A 23,281-nucleotide genomic window follows, 5' to 3' on the forward strand; every position below is an offset into this window, starting at 1 on the left:
ATGAAGCAGATTAAAGCAGCAGTGGAAGTCTATCATTAAGAAAAGCATGAAACACATTTTTAGGGAAGAACAAAAAGATGTTGTCTATGATGCAAGCTTAAAGTTGTATGACTAAGAATGGACTAAAAGGAAGTGCAATCCCATGTGTTTACTCAGGGGTAAATCACACTTTACTGAATAGTGCTATGTTCCTTATGTGGTTAGCTTTCAAATCTTATTTGCTGATTCTTGCAAGCCAATCTTTTTCACATGTTACTTCATCATCAGCTATATAAATATATGAACATACCTTGCCAATAAAAACTGCCAGGTCCTCCTACTATAAGGTCTCCATTCTACATACATAACAGACAAGAGCAACATGAAAGTACAATGAATAGGATGCTCAAAAGACCAAAACAAAAAAAACAAAACCCCAAAACAAACCCAACAACAACAACCAAATATGTAAAAAAATGAATGAAAATATGCATTAGATGGAATGATTTAGCCAGCGATTTGCAGAGGATGCCAATGGAGCAAGCTATTCATAATATGTTCACCTGTCACAGCTTTAAAGACATTCCTTCTGACTTCACTCTAGATTCTAGTCATTGCTATTGACTCAATGGATTAAACCAGTGGTTCTCAACCTGGGGTCTCCAGATGTTTTTGGCCTTCAACTCCCAGAAATCCTAACTGCTGGTAAACTGGCTGGGATTTCTGGGAGTTGTAGGCCAAAAACATCTGGGGACCCCAGGTTGAGAACCACTGATTTAGCCCATGGTCATCTGTGGTCTTTCAGAAGCTGTTGGACTACAACTTCCAACATTCTTTCCTATAGGCTTTGCTGTAAGAATGTATCACTTTCACTCCAACAAAATCTTATCGGGATATTCTTGATTTAGGAGTACCAATGAAGAAAAGAGAACTTGGTACAATGTGGGTATCTCATATATCAGGAGCCAGAGAAATTGGTCAACTGTTGCCAACGAGCAGAAGCATCCTCATCTAAGGTACTTCTTGAGAAACGTTGCTCCAAAATCAATCATACAATAAAGTTTTTATAGTCTGGAATAATAAAGTCTGATGAAGAAAGTCTCTGCACTCGAAACAGAATACATTTGTCAGCTAGCATACTATTATTACTCTTATTGGTTACAAATAGAATATGCCCCTGCATCCATGTGAGCAGTACCCATGCTTTCACCTACACTTATTCAGCAAAATGTGTCCTCTATCAATACATCCATTAATTAAGACGTACAGTAGGTTTTCCACTTTCAGACCCCTTCAAAAATGGAAAAACATAAAGCAATTGAGAGAACACCTCGCTACAAATATCTAGGTCCTCCAGAATGACCCTATTATCAACTTCTATCATAAGTTAACCATAGTGTCATGCTGGAGCAGATAAAAGTTTTCAGATAAACTATATTAATCAAATGCAAACAATTATATTATCAAAAGTTAAACCTGTAAATGTGAAGGGTCAACTATAATTTCCCCTTCGGTTCACAGGTGTATATTTTGGTTCTTGCCTACCATTAACATTAAACCAAACTGGTTCCAAGTACACAATGTTGGAGAAATCAGTTAGTGTGTGTCAACTGTAAAATAAGATGATTGGCTGAGGAGCTGGCTGAGTCAGAGACTTTTGGATACTGTTACATTTTTTAGGTTTGAGCTGTGCAGGTGCTTGCAGAAAAGCAGAGAAAGAGAGACAGAGTTTGGAGTGTACTTTTGCTTGATGAGCTGCTGGAAGGAATTTCTACCATGGACAAACAAAGACTATTTTAAATCTCTCATAAAAGGACATTATGTGAGTCAATGTAACTGATCATATGATTGTACATATGTTGTTCTGAATTATGAAGAGTAAACTACTACTGTTCATCTGTGTGGCATATTTTCTTTCTCTGGCAAGGCAGTGTGTGGACTGGTCAGACATGAACTACGCATGATTTTTATTTCGTCACACACGATACAGAGTAATAAATTATTTAAACAAACACTTTGAGAAATTATGAATTGGAATCGAAAAGTATTTATCTGAGAGTAAATATGAAACCAGTTAGTAGACCCAGAGCCATGCTGACTACTCAGGACTCTCACCTTATAAAAGTCTAAGCTGAATCCTGCTTGACAGTAACCTTGTCCCTCAGGATCTGGATTTTCTGAAGATATCAAAGTATGAAAATTGAATTAGTTTCATAATGTGAAGTGACTAAAATATTACCACTGTGAATGGATACAGCTTTCCAAAGGGAAAAAGAGCCAATCATCTGAAAATCTCATCTACCGTTTTTGTGCTAAAATTCAAGCAACTGATTTCTGAGCTGGAAACTAGTGGAAAGAAATATATATATATATATGAATACCTGACATAAAAACAATTATGTGGATTTTGCCAGGGAAATCTGAATCCCAACCAACAACTTCAAATTCAAAATCTGCTCTGACAGGTTTGAAGGTGAATATAAGATGTGGCATTCAGTTTACCTTGACATCAACTAGAATCACATCAAATGACTTTGGATTGCATAGGTACCATAGACTGTCATGGCTGCAACTTCCTACATATGTGCATATACTGTACAATTATTTTGAGGTTGTGAAAGCCACCTTCATTTATGCACTCAGCAATAACAATCCAGAAACATATTTAGGAGCTACATACAAGGAATTGCACAATTCTGTTCCTTTAACATTTTCCCAATCCACGCTGCACTTTGACCCTCATTTTCCTTGCTCACAAAACAATATGATTATTTTAGCATAGGTTCAATTAGTAGGTTTCCAGCTCTATAAAAAGAAAGGGAATGTGTGTTCCATTTGAAATAATCAGCTGCTTTTAAAAGTTGGCTTCTGCTTATCAGGAACTGTTGGCTATATTTAAAGCCCTTTTAAATTAAGCCAATTCTGTCTTCACGTGTCAGCGTAACAGCAACAGCCTCATCTTTGCTCTTTTAATTAAGTATAAAAGCATCCAACTGGAAACATATAATCTGATGTCTCTTTTTGAACCATGATCCACTTTGCAAGAAAATGTCTCTTAGTTAAGAGCCATCCAACCGAAAACTACACCTGGACTTAACGCATGACAGAGCAGCTTACAATTTCGCCTCTACGTGGGCCAAATTATGAAACAGAAAACAACTTACTATTGCGACAAGGGGAATATTCAGCGTAGGCACTGAAGTTTTGAATTGCCACATAGCAAGTGCCAACTGGATCTTTTTCAGGTGAAGCCTTCAGCGTTCTCCAATGATATAAGGGAGCACAAGCCTATCAAAACATGAGTTGAAGAGGAAGTGATTTTTAGGTGTCATGAGTGAGACTGGTCCTGTCCACAGAGATATGAAGTGATGCTTTTGTTAATGACATCCTCTACCGTAGTGGTTCTCAATCCATGGGTCCCCAGGTGTTCTGGCCTAGAAATCCCAGAAATCCCACCCAGTTTACCAGTTGTTAGGATTTCTGGGAGTTGAAGGCCAAACCATCTGAGGACCCACAGATTGGGAACCACTACTCTACAATTTCCGCCAACATGGGCACCTCTGGCTGCAATGGCTTAAGAAGTCTGAGAGTTGCAATCCAGAGAGGAAATTTCCCAAGTACTAGGTTTTTCTTGGAATCTCAGTAAAATACTGAATGCCATCACTGAATCTAATTTCCCACCATGCAGGAATACACAATTAAACTGAAGTATGTCCATCCAAAAATGTCAGTCTTGCAAATGTTAACAATCATATGATGCACACTGCAAGTGTATTGCGTAGATAAAAAGATGTGCAGGGATTCTTTTTTTTTACTCTGCAGATATATTTAGTTCCTTATTTATGCATTGTTTCCATTAGCAACAATGAAATGCTAATGGAAAAATCTTCTTCACTATAGAATTCTTATAGGTGTGGCGAACCACTGATCAATAGTAGGGTTTGTGTTTGTTTTGCAAAGAAAACAATTATGCTTCTGCAATAAGACCAGATATTGATTACCATGACCAACTATTACTAGGAAGCAAGCTTCCTCCTCTCATGGGGTTCTTCACATGCATACAATTTGACCCTGAAACAAGTGTTAGTAGATATCATGTAAGTTGACAAATTTGAATTGGAAACAGGAGGGAAGGAATGAAGGTTGGATGAAGGTGATCTCTCTCTAATGCAGCATAATTGATCTGCTGTATCTGAGATAAAAAGGGTGATGATGACAATCATCATCATCATCATGCATTGCTCAACTTCAAGGTTTTTCTCATATATTTGGAAATAAGCAAACATTTTAAAATACTTGATATTGCTCAATTTTCTCCTTTAAAGAAAACCAGATCCCAGAACTCTCCTCCTCCTGCCTAAATGGCCCTGCTGGTGGCCTCAGGTGGCAAATACTGAGAGGCATCAGTAAGATGTTGAACGATGACTACAGGACTAGGTGTTATGTTATAATAGTTTTTAATTGCATTTATATGTTTACTTATTTTGATTTTAATGTTTAATGTGTTGTATTTATATTTTGTTTGGAATGCGGCATAATGATTGCCAAAACTGTAAGCTGCTCTGAGTCCCCTCTGGGGTGAGATACAGTGGGTGAGAAATACAGGATCGAAATAATAAATAAATAAAATGTTGAAACTATGAGTTCGAATGCCTGTACTGTGCCCCAAAGTCAGAACACTGCCATCATGTATATATTGTCCTATTATAAATATGGAATTTAAAATACCTATCGTTTCAGTCAATTTTTGCAGATGAAATTGGTAGTGGGGTGGATCATTTTGTTCCTAGTCTCAGATTGCAAAATAGTGCCGCCTTGGTTCAGCCTAGAGTGGACCTACACTCTCGCATAACCAGGAGCCAATCTGATGTGTCAAAGGCTGGGTATGGTCCAGACAGTGACTCCTCCAGTTGTTGCAGAGACAAAAGGGAGTTCTCATTGCTCAGCACTGGCAAACGTGTTTGCCACACTAACTATTCCCCCCACCCCCATCCTGTATGGCAGTTTCAGCCATGACATGGGTCCTACTTGTCATGTGTTGTGACATCGGTAAGGGCAATAGGGTGGCAAAACAAAGGAGGAAATCTCCGTGACACAGAGGACACGGGTCAGAGGACTGCCAGCCTGCACTCCTGGGCTGCCTGAGCTCAGTAAATGGGATGGCAGTGGGGGCAATTGTGTTCAACTATATCCACAGGACCTAGGTTTGGAGAAATTCTATGCCAGGACTCCAATTTTCCCCAGACTTTAGCTGATGTGAGGCAAGGACGATCCACCTCTACACTGATCAAAGTCATCAGTATAGATGGGGCCCAGGTGGCTTATTATTCAAGGAAGTGGGGAGCATATAACATATGATTCTGTAAAGTGATCTCTCCACTACTGGATTGTCCATTTCATTTCAAGACACTCAAAACTGTAGCAGGATGTATGCTTGTGATCTTATACTTTGTAAGAAAACAGTCCCCTTATTTGAACGCTTGATTGATGGCCATTGAGAGTTATTGGCCAATATGCACAATCATTTTTCAATAGAGAAATCAATGTTGTATTGACAAAGACCAGAGAAAGAGAGGATAGTATATGTGTGCCAAAACGGATGTAAATAAAAGGTGCTGCATTCAGAATCTGAGATTTGTGATTACTTGGAGGAAAGACGTCTGGGAATCCAACATACATGTTCACTCCGTAACAAAAGAAGGTGATGCTTTATTCATCACCTGTTTTATGTCAAAAGCCTGTTCTGGGATTAACCACATGAGTGAATATGTAAAGCAAGGCATTTCCTTTAGATGCACATGCTATTAAGAAATAATTCAAACCATTTCAAAACAAATCCCAAGGTAACAGTTGTTGCTTTACAATGGTTTGGGAAAAAATTAAGCATGACCAAACTCAAGGTTCACGATGCAAGATGCTCTGTCGTCATTCGCAAAGCTTTTTATAATCCTGCTGCATTACTTGCTAATACAAAATGCCTGCCTGAGTAGCAAACACATCACCTTCACCTCACTGTTTAATAAGGCAGCTTGATAGAACACAAATAAGTCATTATGGACTTCCACCTGGGGGGTTACAGGATGACCCCCCTTTATTCACATATTCTTATCCCATGATCTCAAAAAATATTTTCCCTTGGAAATGTTTCTGGGCCTTTCTAAATTCTCAGTGATTCTCTGGTAAGTTTCTAGCCCAGGCATGAGCAAACTTGCACCCCCCAGGTGTTTTGGACTTCAACTCCCACCATTCCTAACAGCCTCAGGCCCCTTCCTCAAGCGGCTGAGGGGGGAAAGGAAGGGGCCTGAGGCTGTTAGGAATGGTGGGAGTTGAAGTCCAAAACACCTGGAGGGTTCAAGTTTGTCCATGCTTGTTCTAGTCCAAGTACAGCCAAAATATAAGTGTTGCTATATGTTTTCAGATATTCGTAAAGGTCTTGAAATTGATACAGGGCCAGGTTATATTATATATTAATCCTTAATAATTCTTTATAAAATAAATCACAACATACACATGGAGGTTCTTGAAAAAAACTATTTCTGTAGCCATAGTCAACAAATATACCCACAATTCTATAACTGTGATGTAGGCCTCCCAAATAAGATACTAAAGGCAACATAAGGCCCTCTCTGGTCACTCCAGGCTGTGTACATCTTTGTACAGATTGTCCAGGTAGTTTGTCACCACTAACTACACACTTATCAGCTTTAGAGTAACAAAGGCAGCTGTTTTAATCTTTCTCAGTATGCAAAAGGATCTTGAAGCAAATGAGAGAAAGAGGTTGGTGGCACAAGCTTTTGTAGAAGCTTCATCAGATGCATCAGATTAGAGGTAATCGTACCACTCAATTGTGGATTTTGTAGTTCTTTTTCTAGGGATTAGTATGGCTGCCTTTGCTTTTTACAGTTAAGTACACACGGCTATCTGGGACTAAAGAAAAAACATTTCATCATAAAAGTATAAAAACTTACCACAACTTTTCCTTTATGAGCTCTGACTGTTGCTCCAAACCACTGATTTGATTTAAACTCAATAGGCTCTCTTGTGCCATTCACTTTGATTTTCCTGTTGTCTGCAAAAGAAAAAGAATTTGGCAGTATTTACATTTCCAGGACAGATAGAAAAGAACAGGAAAGATCAAACTAAATGGTATATATTACTGCACATCACATTATTCAAATCATTGCTTGTGTGAAAAAATTAGAACCAAGATGTGTTACTGCTACCACTCATAACTAAGGACCTCGTCAGATGGGCAGGGGGAAAATGGGGGAAGGCGGAGGGAGCCGTCCTCCTTCATTTCCTACCATCTTTCCCCATCTTCTAAGATGGCCAGCCATCCCATGTGCCCTTTCCAGTGCTCTCCCTGCTTCCTCACCATTTTGTGAAATTAGGAGTCGTGTAGACCCGACTCATGAAAACAGAGTCTTATCTTAGTTTCCAGGTGCTGGCAAAAAGAATTCCCATGGGCAGCTACCAGAAGTGGTAGTGCATTATGTGTGACTCCACTTTGCCAGCACCTGAAAATGGAGAGAAGATGCAGAGAAGACTGTCTGATAAGGTCCTAAGTTGCCATACTGACTTCAATGGGAACTAAGTACAATTTATCCAATCTTAATCCAACCCATACCCCTCAACTGAGCCAGCATAGTGTAGTGGTTTGCATGTCAGATTATGACTCTGGAGACAAGTATTCAAATCACTGCTTGGCCATGAAACCTACTGGATGACCTTGGATGAAGGCAATGGCAAACTTCTCATGAACAAATTTTGTCAAGAATAAACTGCTTTAGGGTTGCCATAGGTTGGAAATGACTTGAAGGAACACAGCAATAACAATAACAACAACAACAACAACAGAAAAGAAAATACAAAAAAATAAATAGGAAGAAAAAGTTATACTGAAATACATATGCACAGACTTCTATAAACTTACTAAATTTTGTAAGCAAATTGACGGAAACATGTGGGCTTCAGTCAATTTGGGATCAAAGGATTGGGAAATGTGACCACATTAAAATGTATCTATTAGCTCAAACTCTTAAATGTTCTAATTATAAATGGGTCACATTTCCTGGAAAGTATTGTGACATAACTTTCCCTTTGTCACCAAAAGCAATCCAATGTGATCCAGCTAATGTTGATTTCCACCATCCATTATTCTCCAACTAGACTTGAAGATGGAAGAGGACTTCCTACTGACCAGAGCTACATGTAGCTACATTGCCACAAGAGACAGCACTTTTAACACTGCCTTATATACACATCACTGATGTCAGCCTAAGAAAAGCCATCTGGGTAAAAACTCAGCCCAATTATAATGCATTTCAGGTTTTAATAAAAAGCAGACCTCCCTTCCTTTCACCCTCAGCCCTCTGAAGTGAACTGATTTCCCACATGTTTCTGAAAGTATGTTCCTCCCTCACCAGTCACTTTTAATGAACTTCTCTATTTATACCCAGGAGGGAACGCAAAACCCACCCCCCTCCATTCCTGTCCCTCGTATCTGGGTAGTCATGCTTTGTTTCTGGTTCGTATCAAGCTGTTGTTCACCAGAGACAACTCTTGTTATTCAAGCTAAGTAAGAATAAAAACACACACACTGTCAGAGGAGGAATTTAAAGTATTTTTTCAATGTCAGATTATATTATATGCTTTAACAAAACTAAAATATAAAACACACACAGGTACAGTGATTAATACTTAGAACCAATGTGGACATATCATTCTAAATTGTCCAACAATGGTGTCACAGACTGGCTTGCTCCTCAGAAAGTGCTCAAAAGGGTTTACTTTGGGATTTAACTTGAAGAAACACCCTCATTCTAGCTGGGGACTCTGGAAGTTGTAGTCCAAATGATTGGACTGGATAGTCTCTTCCACCTCTATCATCTTTCTGAACATCTGGATTGCATACTTCAAGTTCTGCAGCATATACTTCCCTGCTTGACTAACTCCTACACAGCATTATGATTGTTTGAGAATCAACATAATTGTGTTCACAGTAGGAAAGGAATAGGATAACCCTGTAAAACACAAGCCACGAGACAGTTGCTTACAGCTTCTATGAATCTAGTATCTGAGGAAAAGTCTCAACCGGCCCAATTGATCTGATAAGAAAGAGTGTGTTGAAAACAAGACTGGCATGGTCTAAGGACACAACCATTGAGCACAGTGAAGCAGCCCCCTTAGTTGGATGAAATGTAATGTCATGAAAGAAACTGTTCAATAGGTAATTTATTATTACTACAGCCAAGGGAGGCAGATGGAGAAAGTCCTGCAAGATTTTCTGTTCCAGGTATCAAAATAACATTGCTGGCCTTAGGTACTATGACTTTGACTCTTGGTTGGGGTGGAGTGGGGGACATTATTTGTTGCTCTGCCTTATGCAACAAAATATATTGGGCTACCTCCACTTTGTTTATTATCAGCTAGGTATCAGTCTTAGTGGCACAGGACTGGTCTGCAAAAAAAGAAAAGAAAAAAGATTTCATCGACATGGAAACCTATTGGATGACAGTGGGTGAGTCATGTAATTTCAGTCCCAGAAAGTGCCACCGTAGGTCAGAAATAGCACACATGATTAAATATATTCTTCTTCCTCTCCTCCTCTTCTTCCTTTTCCTTTTAAACAGTTATTCCCAAATGCTAGTCCTCTAAGTGCTTTGGACTTCAAATCCCAGATGCCTCTGTTGCCTTGGCCAATGAAGAAGAATTCTGAGAGCTGACATTCAAAAGATGGGAGTTTAGGAAACCCTACTTGAACCCCCACTGGTGCAGTGGGTTAAACCGCTGAGCTGCTGATCATGCTGATCGAAAGATCACAGGTTTGAGTTTGGGGAGCAGCATGAGCTCCTGCTATTAGCCCCAGCTTCTGCCAACCTAGCAGTTCGAAAACATGCAAATGTTTGCAGATCAATAGGTACTGCTTCGGTGGAAAGGTAACAGCGGTCCATGCAGTCATGCTGGCCACATGATCTTGGCGGTGTCTATGGACAATGCCGGCTCTTCGGCTTAAAAAGGGAGATGAGCACCAACCCCGAGAGTTGGACACGACTGGACTTAATGTCAGAGAAAAACCTTTACCTTTACTACTTTAGCATCTTCAGCATACTGCTTTTTTGTTTTTGTTCCTCATTAACTCATGACCATGCAGTGTGGACTTACTTTTTGCCTATATACATTTCTTATAATATCTCCATGCAAAATGTAGTTGCTGTGATCACAACTCCACTTTACTTATGGTATAACCTAGAGCAGTTTACTCTGGTACAAGCTAGAAAAAATCATTTAGTGTACAGGTGACAAGCAAAGACCAGGTCCCTTTGGAAGTGAAAGGAACCACTCTAAAATAAAGCTGTGGTTTCTACCTACTCAAGGGACTCCCTAGGTTTGCAGAGTACATGAGATTGTAAAAAGAAAAGTAGAACAAATTATTTTAATGACCTGACAAAGCTTTGTGAGCTTCTAGGATCCTCTGAATGCTGGAAGCAGTTGAAATACGGATTGTTGGACATGGCAGTTTGGCAGAGAAGGGCAGAAAATGGAGAGAAGGAGGAGATTGGACTGCTCAAGCATGTAATAGTGTGATCGCATGCAAGCGGAATTAGTGTCAAGAAAGAAAGAAAAAGAAAGAAAGAGACAGGGAAGATAAAGTATAGGCTATCTTTCTGCAAGTGTTGGCACCACTTAGAAAATACTAGGAAAACAACCCTGTTTGAAACAAGTATCTGGAAAAAGTGAATAAAAGCAATGAACTTTCATCATTAGTTCTACACTGTTAACAACCTGAGTCTTATACAAGTAGACACATTTTGGTAGACATTGAATTATTGCCTACTTTTAGGCTGCTCTGAGTCCCCTTCAGGGTGAGAAGGGTGGGGTATAAATATAATAAGTAAGTAAATAAAGGAGTTGCTTCCCTGAGCTGCTTCAGACTAATTGGAGAAAAATAATTATGAACTTATTTCACTTCCTATAGATTTTGCCTGAAATTTAGTTTTTAATCCCAACTACAATGGGAACGTCAACGCTTTTATTTCATTTAATGGCCTACCATGGATTGGACTAATGAACAAATTCTAACTGTCAATGGCATGTTCCATCCGAAAATAGCAAACAAACATTTTGAATTCAGTGATAATGTCTCTTTGTCTCTAATCTCCCTGTGTAGAACAGAAGGATCTGAATGGACAGTTTTACTCAGGTTCACCTGAATGTGAATTCAGTTATCCATATGTCATTTTAGAAACTTAGTACAGTACATGGTACATTGCTCTCAGAGGTGTTTGGTGCCTGTCATATCAGTGAAGTAGTGAACCTATTCTGGATGCTAGTCAAATACCTAAAGGAGTTGTCCAGCATGCTGAAATTATCTTGAGGAGAGGGTTTAGCACCTTGAAAACTTCCTTCAAAGTTTAATCTAAAGCTTCATGTGTATTCATTGATGCACAAATATGGAGGCTATCTGCTGCCATTGATTGTACACATTGTCAAGGGACATCTTGCTCACACCTGAAGAATCAAGAGAGGGATCATACATTAGAGACAAAACAAAGTTCTGAATTCCACTTCCAGTATTTCCAGTCCAAAGAAACAAATTGGAAATATGGAAAGTTCAGAACTTGGAATTACTGCCAGCCGAAGAAGACAGTGTTGGCTCAGAGGCACAACAATCTGACCCAGGATTAAGCAACTTCTTACACAAAGAAATGTACTGACTAAAAGCATCACATCCATAGCTCACCCTGAACTGAAATTCATAAAAGCAAACATATTTTTTCATTCATTTTTTCTTCCTTTTTTTTGGCTTACTAGGCAATTGGAGCCAAATGAAGAAAGTCTCGTGCTTTAAAGCTTTTTCGTTTCGATTAAGCTCACATATTTGAATACATAAGTTGCTCAAAAATGCAGTCTTAATTGGAAACAAAACTTTCAGAGCCTGAAACACAGACATGACCTTGGCTTAAAAGGAAAATAGCCGTAGTCTTGTTCTGACAAATAAATACTCAGAACTCTTTCAGGGTTGGGAGAGGGGTTTAAGAGGGCGGTTTACAACAGTACACATCATTCTGTCACACATACACACACACACAGAGGTCTAACATAAGTTGGGATGGATAAAAATGATGCAGTAATGGCTAAAAGCATTTTGATGGCATAAGCTCTTCTGAAAATAAATCTAAAATGTTGGACAGGATTTTATAAATTTTACAAGATCTGGGAAAATATACACAATGGGCATATTGGGACTCTTCTTTGGTCAGATCAAAGATCCATGTAGCCTCCTCCTCCAAGATCCTCAATGGCTATGATGTCTGAAGATGAAGGAAGTCATTGCATCTGGAGAGCACCTTGCAGAGAGACTGGACTTGTTCAATATCTTTCCATAGTGGAAAGGCCGAGGGAGTGTAACTGTTGCCAGACAATAACTTACAGTGTTGCTACGTTTTGTGCTGCAGCTCTTAAAATTAGACGAATGATTATTGATCCCACAAGGCAACACCCTGCTGGGAGTGTAGTTAGAGCAACATGTTACTGCTGAAATGCTACTAGACTCGCAATGTTCCCCTTCCTTTCCCTTTAGTGTCCCTCTCCAGTGTTTTTGACCCCTCCTATCAATCTCTCCCCTCCCCCCCTCGGTCCCATACCTGTTACAATAACCTGTGTTTTAAAATGTGATTTTTAACCATTTTTAATCTACCTTTAAATAACTGCTTCACTGGAGAGTTGTCCTTCCCCTCCCAGGGCGCTTGTGCCCTGCTTTGTGCTGGTCAGTGACCGTAATAAAGTTTTTTATTGTATTGACAAAGGCAGTGGACCTCTTCTGATGTTGCTTCACAGCAACTGTTGTTCACAACCAAGACTGAAACTAAAGATACCATGCTGGTTTTGCTTATTCCATATCAGTAATTAATGCTGCGCTTAATGGAGGTTTTGGCCAGAGTCCTCTCTATACTTCTTTGCAGAGAAATTTCAGGTAAGCATTTCCAGATGATATCAGTGAACCCATGAGCTGAGAACTTCCCTTTCTCCCTCTCTTTCTCAGACTAGACCTTATACCTACCCTATATCTCTCTTTCTTGTTGAAACTCTTGCCACTCGCTTTTGTCTAAATTCTTAGCAATATCCTAGGAGCTTAAAGAAAACTGGTTGTTCTGACTGACTGGTGTCCCAAAGGTGACACCAAGATAAGTTCAGGGGCCTTAGCCACCTTCTAAGGCTGATGGAGTGTAACTTGCCTATGGTCATTCAATGGGATTCCTAGGCTGAGTGAGGATCTGAATCCTGGTCTCCAGAGTCCAAAGCTCCAACCATTACACCACATTGGTTCTCACATCCATTTCTTTAAGACTATTTAAACAGGAACAGCTCAAACATGAACTTTTCTACGTGGACATTACAAAACACCAAGGGAAAATGAATCTGTCTATTTTCATTCCATTCGGTTATCCACGTTTCTAGATTTAAATTCATTCCATTCTGTTTTGTGTGGGTGTGTGTGTGTGTGTGTGTGTTTTTAAAAATACACATGGAAATTGTTGTGTGTTGCATATTTTGACATCAATTTTCCTTAGAGTTCTCTATTTCAAAATTATTTTCAGAAAAGTGAAAATACTAAAACAAAACTCTTTTTCAGTATACATACTACAGCAGTTCAAAAAGTATGAATTGGGTAAATTAGTATGAACATATGACAGGAGCAAACCTCCATCCTTATATAAGTGTATAAGAGACATTGGGCCACACACAAACACAAAAGACCCATCTGGCACCACTCTCTTGGATTTATTACAAAAGCCATCCAATGATGTGGGATTTTTCCTTGCCAAAACCAGCTGACAGAAGACATGCGATGTAATTAGGACAATTCATACTGTTATTCCAACAGAAGTATTAGATGTTTCATGCACAGGTGATTTTCACAAGTCTCCACATATAAAGAGTGATATTTGAAGTGGTCCTTAGGACATATGTGGGATATTGGGTGGTCCTCCAGATGTTCTTGGCCTGCAGTTCCTAGCAGACGTAGTTAGAAGAGCAAGGGTTGAGAAAGGTTCAAAACTTTTCATAAACTCATAGAATCACAGTTGGAAAGGGCCACATGGACCATCCAGTCCAACCCCCCCCCCCCCCCGCGCCATGCAGGAAAAGAACAATCAAAGTATCCTCAACAGATGGCCATCCAGCCTGTTTAAAAGCCTCCAAAGAAGGACTTTCCACCACACTCTGAGGCAATGAGATGTTGAACAGTTCTCACGGTCAGGAAGTTCTTCCTAATGCTCAGGTGGAATCTCCTTTCCGGTAATTTGAACTCATTGCTCAGAGTCCTAGTCTCCAGGGCCGCAGAAAACAAGCTTTTGCTCTACAAGAGTAGCACATCTGGCTTATACGAAGGGTAGGAAACCTTGGAGGATATGGGGCTGCAGTTATTTATTTCGTGTAAAAAGCATTGCATAAAATAGTTTATCTAAAACTGATAAAATAGAGACATCTCAAGCTCCAAGATAGTTTTAGACCAAAAATGGGCAACTGCGACCACATTTTGTGTAGCTTTAAACAGTTCTTTCTCCGTGCGTGCTGCAGAAATTGTGGGCAAGCATGCAGATACTGAATTGTCTGTTCTGCTCCACAGTCGCACAAGGTGGAGGATTCTTCTAGGTAGTGCCATTTTGCCAGATTGTCTTTTGATCTGCCCACTCCACTTCTGAGTCTGTTCAGGGACTTCCAAGTTCCCCTTTCTTGGTTTGCCCCTAGAGGAAGACCCTCATGGGGGGGGGGGGGCATCCAGATAGAATTGCCTGATTATGGGGCTGCAGTAGCCTCCTTAGAGATCTTTGTGGTTCATAGTCTTTACCTAAACTCAAAAATCACACAATGTTTTGCCTCCAAATGCTCTTCCAGGGGCCACTGGGACATTTTTGCCATGCTTTTGGTCCTCCCGAGAGCATTTTAAGTTTAGAAGAAAGTACTTTTCAAAACAGAAAATGACTCGAAGTAACCTCTAATTGTAAAAAGGCCTTTCCTGGGTTTAAAATGCTCTGGAGAGGGTCTGGCAAAAAGTGTTCTCTGTGCTTCTTAGCGAAATTTGGAGACATTATCTCCCATACACTTGTATACATGCTTCAGAAACCATAAGTCTACCATTCTATCCAGGAAGCAGAGCAACCAGAAGCCATTGCAACTGGAAGCATCACAGCCTTCCCAGTTGGTCTCTATTTGGCACTAAAGTGCCATCTCCCCCAGACATTATCTCCTATACTCTTGTATACATGCTTCAGAAACCATAAGTCTACCATTCTATCCAGGAAGCAGAGCAACCAGAAGCCATTGCAACTGGAAGCATCACAGCCTTCCCAGTTGGTCTCTATTTGGCACTAAAGTGCCATCTCCCCCAGACATTTTGGATAAAAGAGAGACATTTTGGATGTATGGACCAAAATGTCTAACACCACATGAGCTCAACACAGAGGAATAACACTATTATCAGCCACAAATACAGATGACATAGCATTCTGAATTACCACCTATACAAACATTTCACACTTTTTAGAATTGCATCATTTTATAGAATTATAGACTAATAGAGTTGGAAGAGACCACATGGGTCATCTAGTCCAACCCCCTACCATGCAGGAAAAGCACAATCAAAGTACCCCTGACAGATGGCCATCTAGCCTCTGTTTGAAAGCCTCCAAGGAAGGAGCCTCCACCACACTCTTTTGTGAAATGTAATTCAGTTTTACTAGCAACCTGGAGGTTAAATCAATCCCTTATAAGAGATATAGACACATACATAAGTTGCAAAAACAATGTGTAAAGGACACAACATATCTCATAAAAACCTTCATATTTTTTAAAAATATACTATTTGTAAGATAATATCACACATTTCCAAGATTTTTGTCATTTGTTGTTGTTTGTGCCTACCCACTTCAGCCAACAAACTAATGTGTCGTAACACATAATTTGGAAAGCTCTGTACTAAACAGTTCAATTTCATGAAGGTAGAAGCTGGAATCTCTCAAAATGTATTTTTAAGTTCTGCTTGTTAATCACTTCAATAAATGCTTACATATAAGCATGTACATACGAGTATTCTTAGACTCTGTGTTCTCTTTTATTTTTTTTTATTTCTTTCGGCATTGTGGAAGAGCTCCTCTTAAACTTTAAACAAGGGGACCGTCATTCCCAAATTCTACAGCCAAAAAACAGTGAGATGGCATGAAAATAAAACTATATATTCTCTCCGCATCCAAATCCTGAGGGCCAGAAGAGTATGGACATTTGAATGTTGAACTAAATCAAGATTTGAATCCTTTTTTCAGCACTGGAAACTAGGCTTGAGCATTTTGGCTGAACCTCAATCAGTTTCTGCTGGCTGGATCCTTGGAGAGTCCTGTATCCGTTTTCGTGCATATCCTGGAAACGGACAGGTAGCCGGATAGCTGTTTTATTTATTTATTTATTTATTTCAGTTACTTTTACCCCGCCCTTCTCACCCCCGAGAGGGGACTCAGGGCGGCTTACAAAGGAAGGCACAATTCGATGCCTATATCAAATATACATACATACAGCACTTAAACAGGTAACAAATTAAAATCATCAGTACATAACAATACACTAATACAATAGTAAACGAATCCTATGCTCAGCGCTCAGAGTCCCGTAAATCCATTGCATTCCATCAGTTCCAGCTCATCATCAAGGTCTTTCTTTAGCTGCCAGAATGTCCAAATGCCTGGTCCCACATCCAGGTCTTCAGTTTTTTTCTAAAAGAAAAAAGGGAATTCACCGATCTAATCTCCCCGGGGAGTGAGTTCCACAGGTGAGGGGCCACCACCGAGAAGGCTTTTGGTCCGCAGCAGAAAAAAACGTTTAGATCTGTCCCATTGGTGGCAATGGGAACTTACAAGGCTCCCCTTTCCATTCCTGGGACTCTTTCCTTTTTTTTGTTCAAGGGAGCCTGTGCTTCAACAATGGAGTTAAGGAAGCACCCTTCCTGGGACCCTTTCCTTTCTTCCCTTCAAGGGAGCTTGGGTTTCAATAACAGGGTTAAAGAAGCAGACACAGCTTGCATAAGACATGTCACTGCATTCTTCTATTCCGATTTGCCCAGCAGGCAGGGCTCACAGAGAAACCCCATGCGAGCAGCACACGGCAGCCTCTTTGCATGCCACATAATGCCAAATAGGTGAGGAGGAGCCATGATCGGCTGCCACGTGATACCATAACAGATGAAAAAATGTGACAGCTGGGTCCTTACAATTACGGTCATCTGACCAAGCTTGATTGGCCAAAGGGAACTGGTGCACTTCAAATCTGTGCACCATCCTAGTGGAAACTCATTAGGTGGTGTTGAGCAAATTATACTCTCTTAGGGTGCATGCACGCTGTAGAATTTAATGCTGTTTGACACTGTCATAACTGCCATGGCTTCATGCTATGTAATAACTGGAGTTGTAGTTTGACACGGTCTTAAGCCTTCTCTGTCAAAGACTACAGGTGCCATCTACAAATCCCAAGATTCCACTGGATTGAGCCATGGCAGTTAAAGTGGTGTCAAACGGCATTAATGCGCCGTTACAAGTAAACAATGGAAACCTCCTCTGAATACATCTTGCCAAGAAAATCCTCGCTGTAAGTCTGGGTTGATTTCAAAACACACAGCAACAGATCTAAACCCTTCTTTTGTAGTCAGTTTCCCATAGGATCTCACCATATTTATGGTTAATACTTTGTTCATGTAATTAAATCCCTAGAGTCTCACAAGACATCCTTTCCGTTTAAAGGTTAACAGTACCTGGCTTTTGTTACAGTCGGCTCTGCCTCTGACTTCATGGTTTATCTCAGCTGCACACTTTGCCAAGATTTTTCTTTTCTCTCTCTCTCTCCCCCCCCCCCCTTTTCTTTGCAGGCAATTCATGTCTTGGCCAAAAAATCCCAACCTGTATCCAAAGATGTGATTGAGCGCACTCAAAGGACAAGCATAGCTCCTAATCCGCCACAGTTAGCAAAATTTCATTCCAGAAATCCTAGGCTTTAGCACCAATACTATAAAAAGAAAATACCACCTCCCTTCACAAACTACTATGCAGTAAATGGCTTTTTAAAAGCAAGGATTCAAGCTGAATCTGCACTATATTGTTGTAAGTTTTTCGGGCTGTACGGCCATGTTCCAGAAGCATTCTCTCCTGATGTTTCACCTGCATCTATGGCAGGCATCCTCAGAGGTTGTGAAGTCCTGTTTCTGGAACATGGCCATACAGACCAAAATCTTACAACAACCCAGTGAATCTACACTGACTTATAATGTAATTTGAACTGTGTTAAATTGGTCTGTCCTGACCATCTAACACAGTTCAAACTTCATTATATGGCAGTGTAGATCCAGTCACAGTCACCACAATGAACAATATTCTAGAGTTTGGAGTCAAGAGTTTAAAATTACAGTCCCCACAATCTTCTATCCTACATGGTTGACGAACATAACGAAAGGGGGATTCTGGAAGATGTAGTTCATAAAGTTCTGAATTTGCTGTTTTGAATCCCATCACAAATATGGATGCATCTACTGGTTTTGCTTTATACAAAATTCATTTTTTAAAATCTATTTAAATCTATTTTGTCCCATTTATGAAAAGATGAGTAAAAAATGAGTTCTTATCCAAAATTAAAATTTCATTAGCCAAATTTAATACATATGAATCAAGGAACATGAAAGGCACTGTAGACTACTTCAACAGAGAAGTCAACCATAGCAGAGCACGTGATGAACCAACCTGGACACAGCATATTATTTGAGAACACAGAAATGCTGGATCACTCTAACAACCACCATGTCAGACAACACAGAGAAGCCACTGAAATCCATAAGCATGTGGACAATTTCAATAGAAAGGAGGAAACCATGAAAAGAAACAAAATCTAGCTACCAGTATTAAAAACAATTCTTCAATCGGGGCAGTAAATATTAAAGAACAACACTACGAAAACAGGGGAATTCCAGACAAGAATCAATCAGGGCCAACTAATACCTCCCAATAAAGGATTCCCCCAGGCAGGAAGCAGCCAGGCTTTGAAGCTGCAAGGCCATTCAATGCTAATCAAGGTGGCCAATTACAACATTCACACTTGCCTCCAACAGACAACAATTCTTTCTCCCACCCTGGACATTCTACAGATATATAAACCACACTTGCCTAGTTTCTACAGATATATAAACCACACTTGCCTAGTTTCCCACAGACCTCACAACCTCTAAGAATGCCTGCCATAGATGTGAGCAAAACATCAGTAGTGAATGCTTCTGGAACATAGCCATACAGCCCGGAAAATTCACAACAATTCAATAATACAGTTATTCTCTGGATGGAGAGGATGCCGTTATTATTATTGTCATTACTATATTTATTTATATTTTGCTTTATCTCTGAAGACACCTAAAGTGGTTACAATCTTAATTCTTTTAACTTTTAAGAGCAAAATGTTTTCTACTGAATCTCAGTTTTTGTTGATCCAATATATGTGTATTTTTAAAAAGCCAAATTTCTTCTCTTTCCTTTACAAATTAATACTTGAATTTTTACACGTTTTTCTTTAAAAAAAAAAAACCCCAAACAACTCATAATGAAACAACTTTTTCACTCTTCCCAATGTAACTAAAGGGAGAAAAGTCACATTGCTCTCTAGCTACCTCTTCTGGCCAGAATAAGAATTGCATGTACATTTCCAATGCTGATTATTTTATTTATTTATTCATAAAACTATTCATATTCTGCATGAGAGTGCAACATTCTCCAAGGTTTATCACAGCAAAACCATAATTAACATTCTAACATCTTTGATCAGGCAGAGGCAGCCTCTAACAAGCTATGAAAAGTGAGCAAATTGCAGCTCCTTAATTGATTGCTAATTGGGTTGCTCTGAGTTTTCTGGGCTGTATGGCCACATTCCAGAAGCATTCTCTCCTGATTTTTCACCCACATCTATGGCAGGCATTCTCAGATGTTGTGAAGTCTGCTGGAAACTAGGCAAGTGTGCTTTATATCTTCTTCTGCTTAGGCGATCCCTCATAGCTCAAGGATGATGGTTTTCCAGATGTGGTGTCTTTAGTGGTAGGTCTGTAGGTGGCTGTTGAGCCCTATTCTTGATCTGCATGTTCTCCTGAAGTGAGGACATTGGTTTCCAGACAGAAGGCAGTTCTGGTTGAGGTTGGCTTGACGCACCTTCCTCTTGGCACGTTTCTCCCTTTCAACCTCCATTCATGCCTCTGCAGCACTGCTGTTCACAGCTGACCTCCAGTTAGAGTGCTCAAGGGGCAGGGCTTCTCAGTTCTCAGTGTCTATGCCACAGTTTTTAAGGTTGGCTTTAAGCCCATCTTTAAATCTATTTTCTTGTCCACCAACATTCTGTTTCCCGATCTTGAGTTCGGAGTAGAGTAACTGCTTTGGGAACTGGTGATCGGGCATTCGGACAACATGGCCAGTCCAGTCTGCTGGAAACCAGGCAAGTGCAGTTTATATATCTGTGGAAGATCCAGGGTCAGGGAAAGAACTTTTGTCTGCTTGAGGCAAGTGTGAATATTGCAATTGGCCACCTTGATTAGCATTGAATGGTTTTGCAGCTTCAAAACCTGGCTGCTTCCTGCCTGGGGGAATTTCTTGTTGGGAGGTGTTAGTTGGCCCTGATTGTTAATTGATTGCCTTAATTGACTGTCAGATCCCAGAAGCACTTTTGAGATTTATTCATCTTCTGAATTAATTGTCAAATTTGTTTGATTGATATTGATTACTTTGACCTAACAGTCAGAGAAGGGCATCTATACTGTAGAATTAATGCAGTTAAACACCACTTTTAACTGCCATGGCTCAATGTTATTGAATCATGGTGAGGCATCAGCACTCTTTGGTAGAGGAGGTGAAATACCTTGTAAAGTGACAACTTCCATGATTCCTTGGCAGTTAAAGTGATTTTAAACAGCTTTAATTCTGCTTTTGAACTGTGGTGTTAGAGCAAAGTTCTGAGAGTGCTTTGGACCGCCAGAAGATCCAACCAGTCCATACTTCAGGAAATAAAGTCTGACTGCTAATTGGAGGGAAGGATATTAGAGGCCAAGATGAAGTAATGAGAAGACAGGAAAGCTTAGAGAAGATAATGATGCTTGGGAAAATGGAAGGAAAAAGGAAGAGGGGCCGACCAAGGGCAAGATGGATGGATGGTATCCTTGAAGTAACTGGTTTGACCTTGAAGGAGGTGGGGGTGGTGACGGCCGACAAGGAGCTCTGGCATGGGCTGGTCCATGGGATCACAAAGAATTGGAAGCGACTGAACAAATGAACAACAACAATTCTACTGTATACATAGACCCATATAATATCTCTTGGTGGTGCTAGCACCAATAAGTTCCTGTCTTAGGTAACAACCTACTCTATGTTTGGTGGCATGGACACATCAAGATATATTTTAATAAGGTCTCTAGGAATTTGTTAGGTCCTCTAATGCAATCTCCTATAAGTTATCATGAACAAGTATCTAGAGAGGATATATCTCTTGAAATCTCAAGATCTTCCAGTTATCACAACATGGTATGCTGGGACCAGATCTCCTTAATGATCAGAGTGGCTTCATTCCATCATTAAAACCAATTCATACCTAATGCAAAAGACCATCTTATTTGTTGCTTGTCTTTGGCTTGTTTTCCAGTGATCCTTGAGGAGGAGACACAGCCTGTAAACATCTGGCGCATTCTGGCTGTGGCTCCCCCACATACCAAGGCTCTGCAGCATATGCCGCCATATGCGTCCCATTTCCCTTGCAAACACTGTGCTGTTCACCCAGAGTACGTAAGCAGCACATTTGTAAAGGCTGAATTGGCCCACAGGCAATGTTTTAACCCAAATGGAACTCAACTGTTGATTGTTATTTCCTTACAGTTTATTGTAGGCTTTCCCGCTCCATGCCTACCAAGCATGCCCAAATGTCTTTATGGACTTGATGTTACGGTAGGAATGTGTCCTACTTTACAGTCCTCAAATTGAAGGCCTATCTAAGGGCTCTTCTCTGTTTGAGGATATTATCTATTAGAAACAGAGTTTGTTTCAAATTAATTAGTTACACTTGTAAGCTATTATTGCTTTAAAGTAATACTATTATTGCTTTAAAAAAACAGCAACAATGTATTTTCCATTTCTGTTTAGTTGAATTATTTTAGCTACTTTTTCAAGAAGCACCTGCTATGTTGCAAACTTTTTTCCTCCCTGGCCCACCTATTGCATGGTTTACATTGTAGAATTATCACACTTTGACACCACTTTGGTTATGGGGTCTCAATGCTATGGAATCGTGGGAGTTGTAGTTTTACCAAGTCTTCAGTCTTCTCTGCCTAAGAGCATTGGTGTTTCATCAAACTATAATTCCCAGGATTCCATAGCATTAAGCCATGGGAGTTAAAGTGAGGTCAAACTGCACTAATTCTACAATGTAGATGAGATATGGGCAACCTATTGGCTGCTAGGAATTGTGGGAGTTGAAGTCCAAAACACCTGTAGGACCGAAGTTTGCCCAACTTTTGCCACCTATTTGTTCTGCACCATTTAGTGACAGAGATTAATAAACCAATACGACACAATACATTGTAACTTAAAATATTGTTCAGGTTGCTGTCAAACCTATCTCTCATTAGATTATGATGGTTATATCATCTTCACTATTGAAAAAATAAATTACTTACAAGGAACTAGTTACCTATGGTCAATTCTACACTGAGATATATCCCAGGATCTGATCCCAGATTATCTGCTTTAAACTGGATTTTATGAGTCTCCTCTATCAGATAATATGGGATAAGAAGATAATCTGGGATTAGATCCTGGGATATATAGGTAGTGTGGAAGGGGCTAAACCTTTTTACTGAGAGTCCTTCCACACAGCTCTATATCCCAGAATATCAAGGCAGGAAATCCCACATTATCTGAGTGTGGACTCAGATAACCCAGTTTAAAGCAGATATTGTGGGATTTTCTGCCTTGATATTCTAGGATATAGGGCTGTGTGGAAGGGTCCTTAGTCTGTATCGGAATACACAAAACAATAAAGCCACAAGGGCATAAGCATGGCCACTGACATTTTAAAGCTTGGGGTAAAGAAGAAGCAAAATTAATCAAGTTGCCTAATGGAAAAGAGACTAGAGCCCCTTCCACACAGCTGAATAAAACCCCATATTATCTGCTTTGAACTGAAATGCATGGCAGTATTCCAGTTCAAAGCAGATGTTGTGGGTTTTTTGCCTTGATTTTCTGGATTA

The 23,281-nt window shown here is 39.9% G+C and overlaps 1 protein-coding gene across 1 annotated transcript in view; it reads right to left on the reverse strand.

The window, feature by feature from the left end:
- Positions 1-23,281, reverse strand: part of ITGA8 (integrin subunit alpha 8) — a 148,119-nt gene that overhangs the window by 111,187 nt on the left and 13,651 nt on the right. The window contains exons 3-6 of the mRNA XM_060782332.2: positions 6,948-7,048; positions 3,144-3,267; positions 2,095-2,156; positions 290-335 (exon numbers count right to left, since the gene is read on the reverse strand). Of these exons, the coding sequence (XP_060638315.2) occupies positions 290-335; positions 2,095-2,156; positions 3,144-3,267; positions 6,948-7,048 (333 nt within the window). The remainder of the gene's footprint in view (positions 1-289; positions 336-2,094; positions 2,157-3,143; positions 3,268-6,947; positions 7,049-23,281) is intronic.

This window comes from Anolis sagrei, chromosome 6, assembly GCF_037176765.1.
Source record: "Anolis sagrei isolate rAnoSag1 chromosome 6, rAnoSag1.mat, whole genome shotgun sequence".
NCBI classification, from domain to species: domain Eukaryota; kingdom Metazoa; phylum Chordata; class Lepidosauria; order Squamata; family Dactyloidae; genus Anolis; species Anolis sagrei.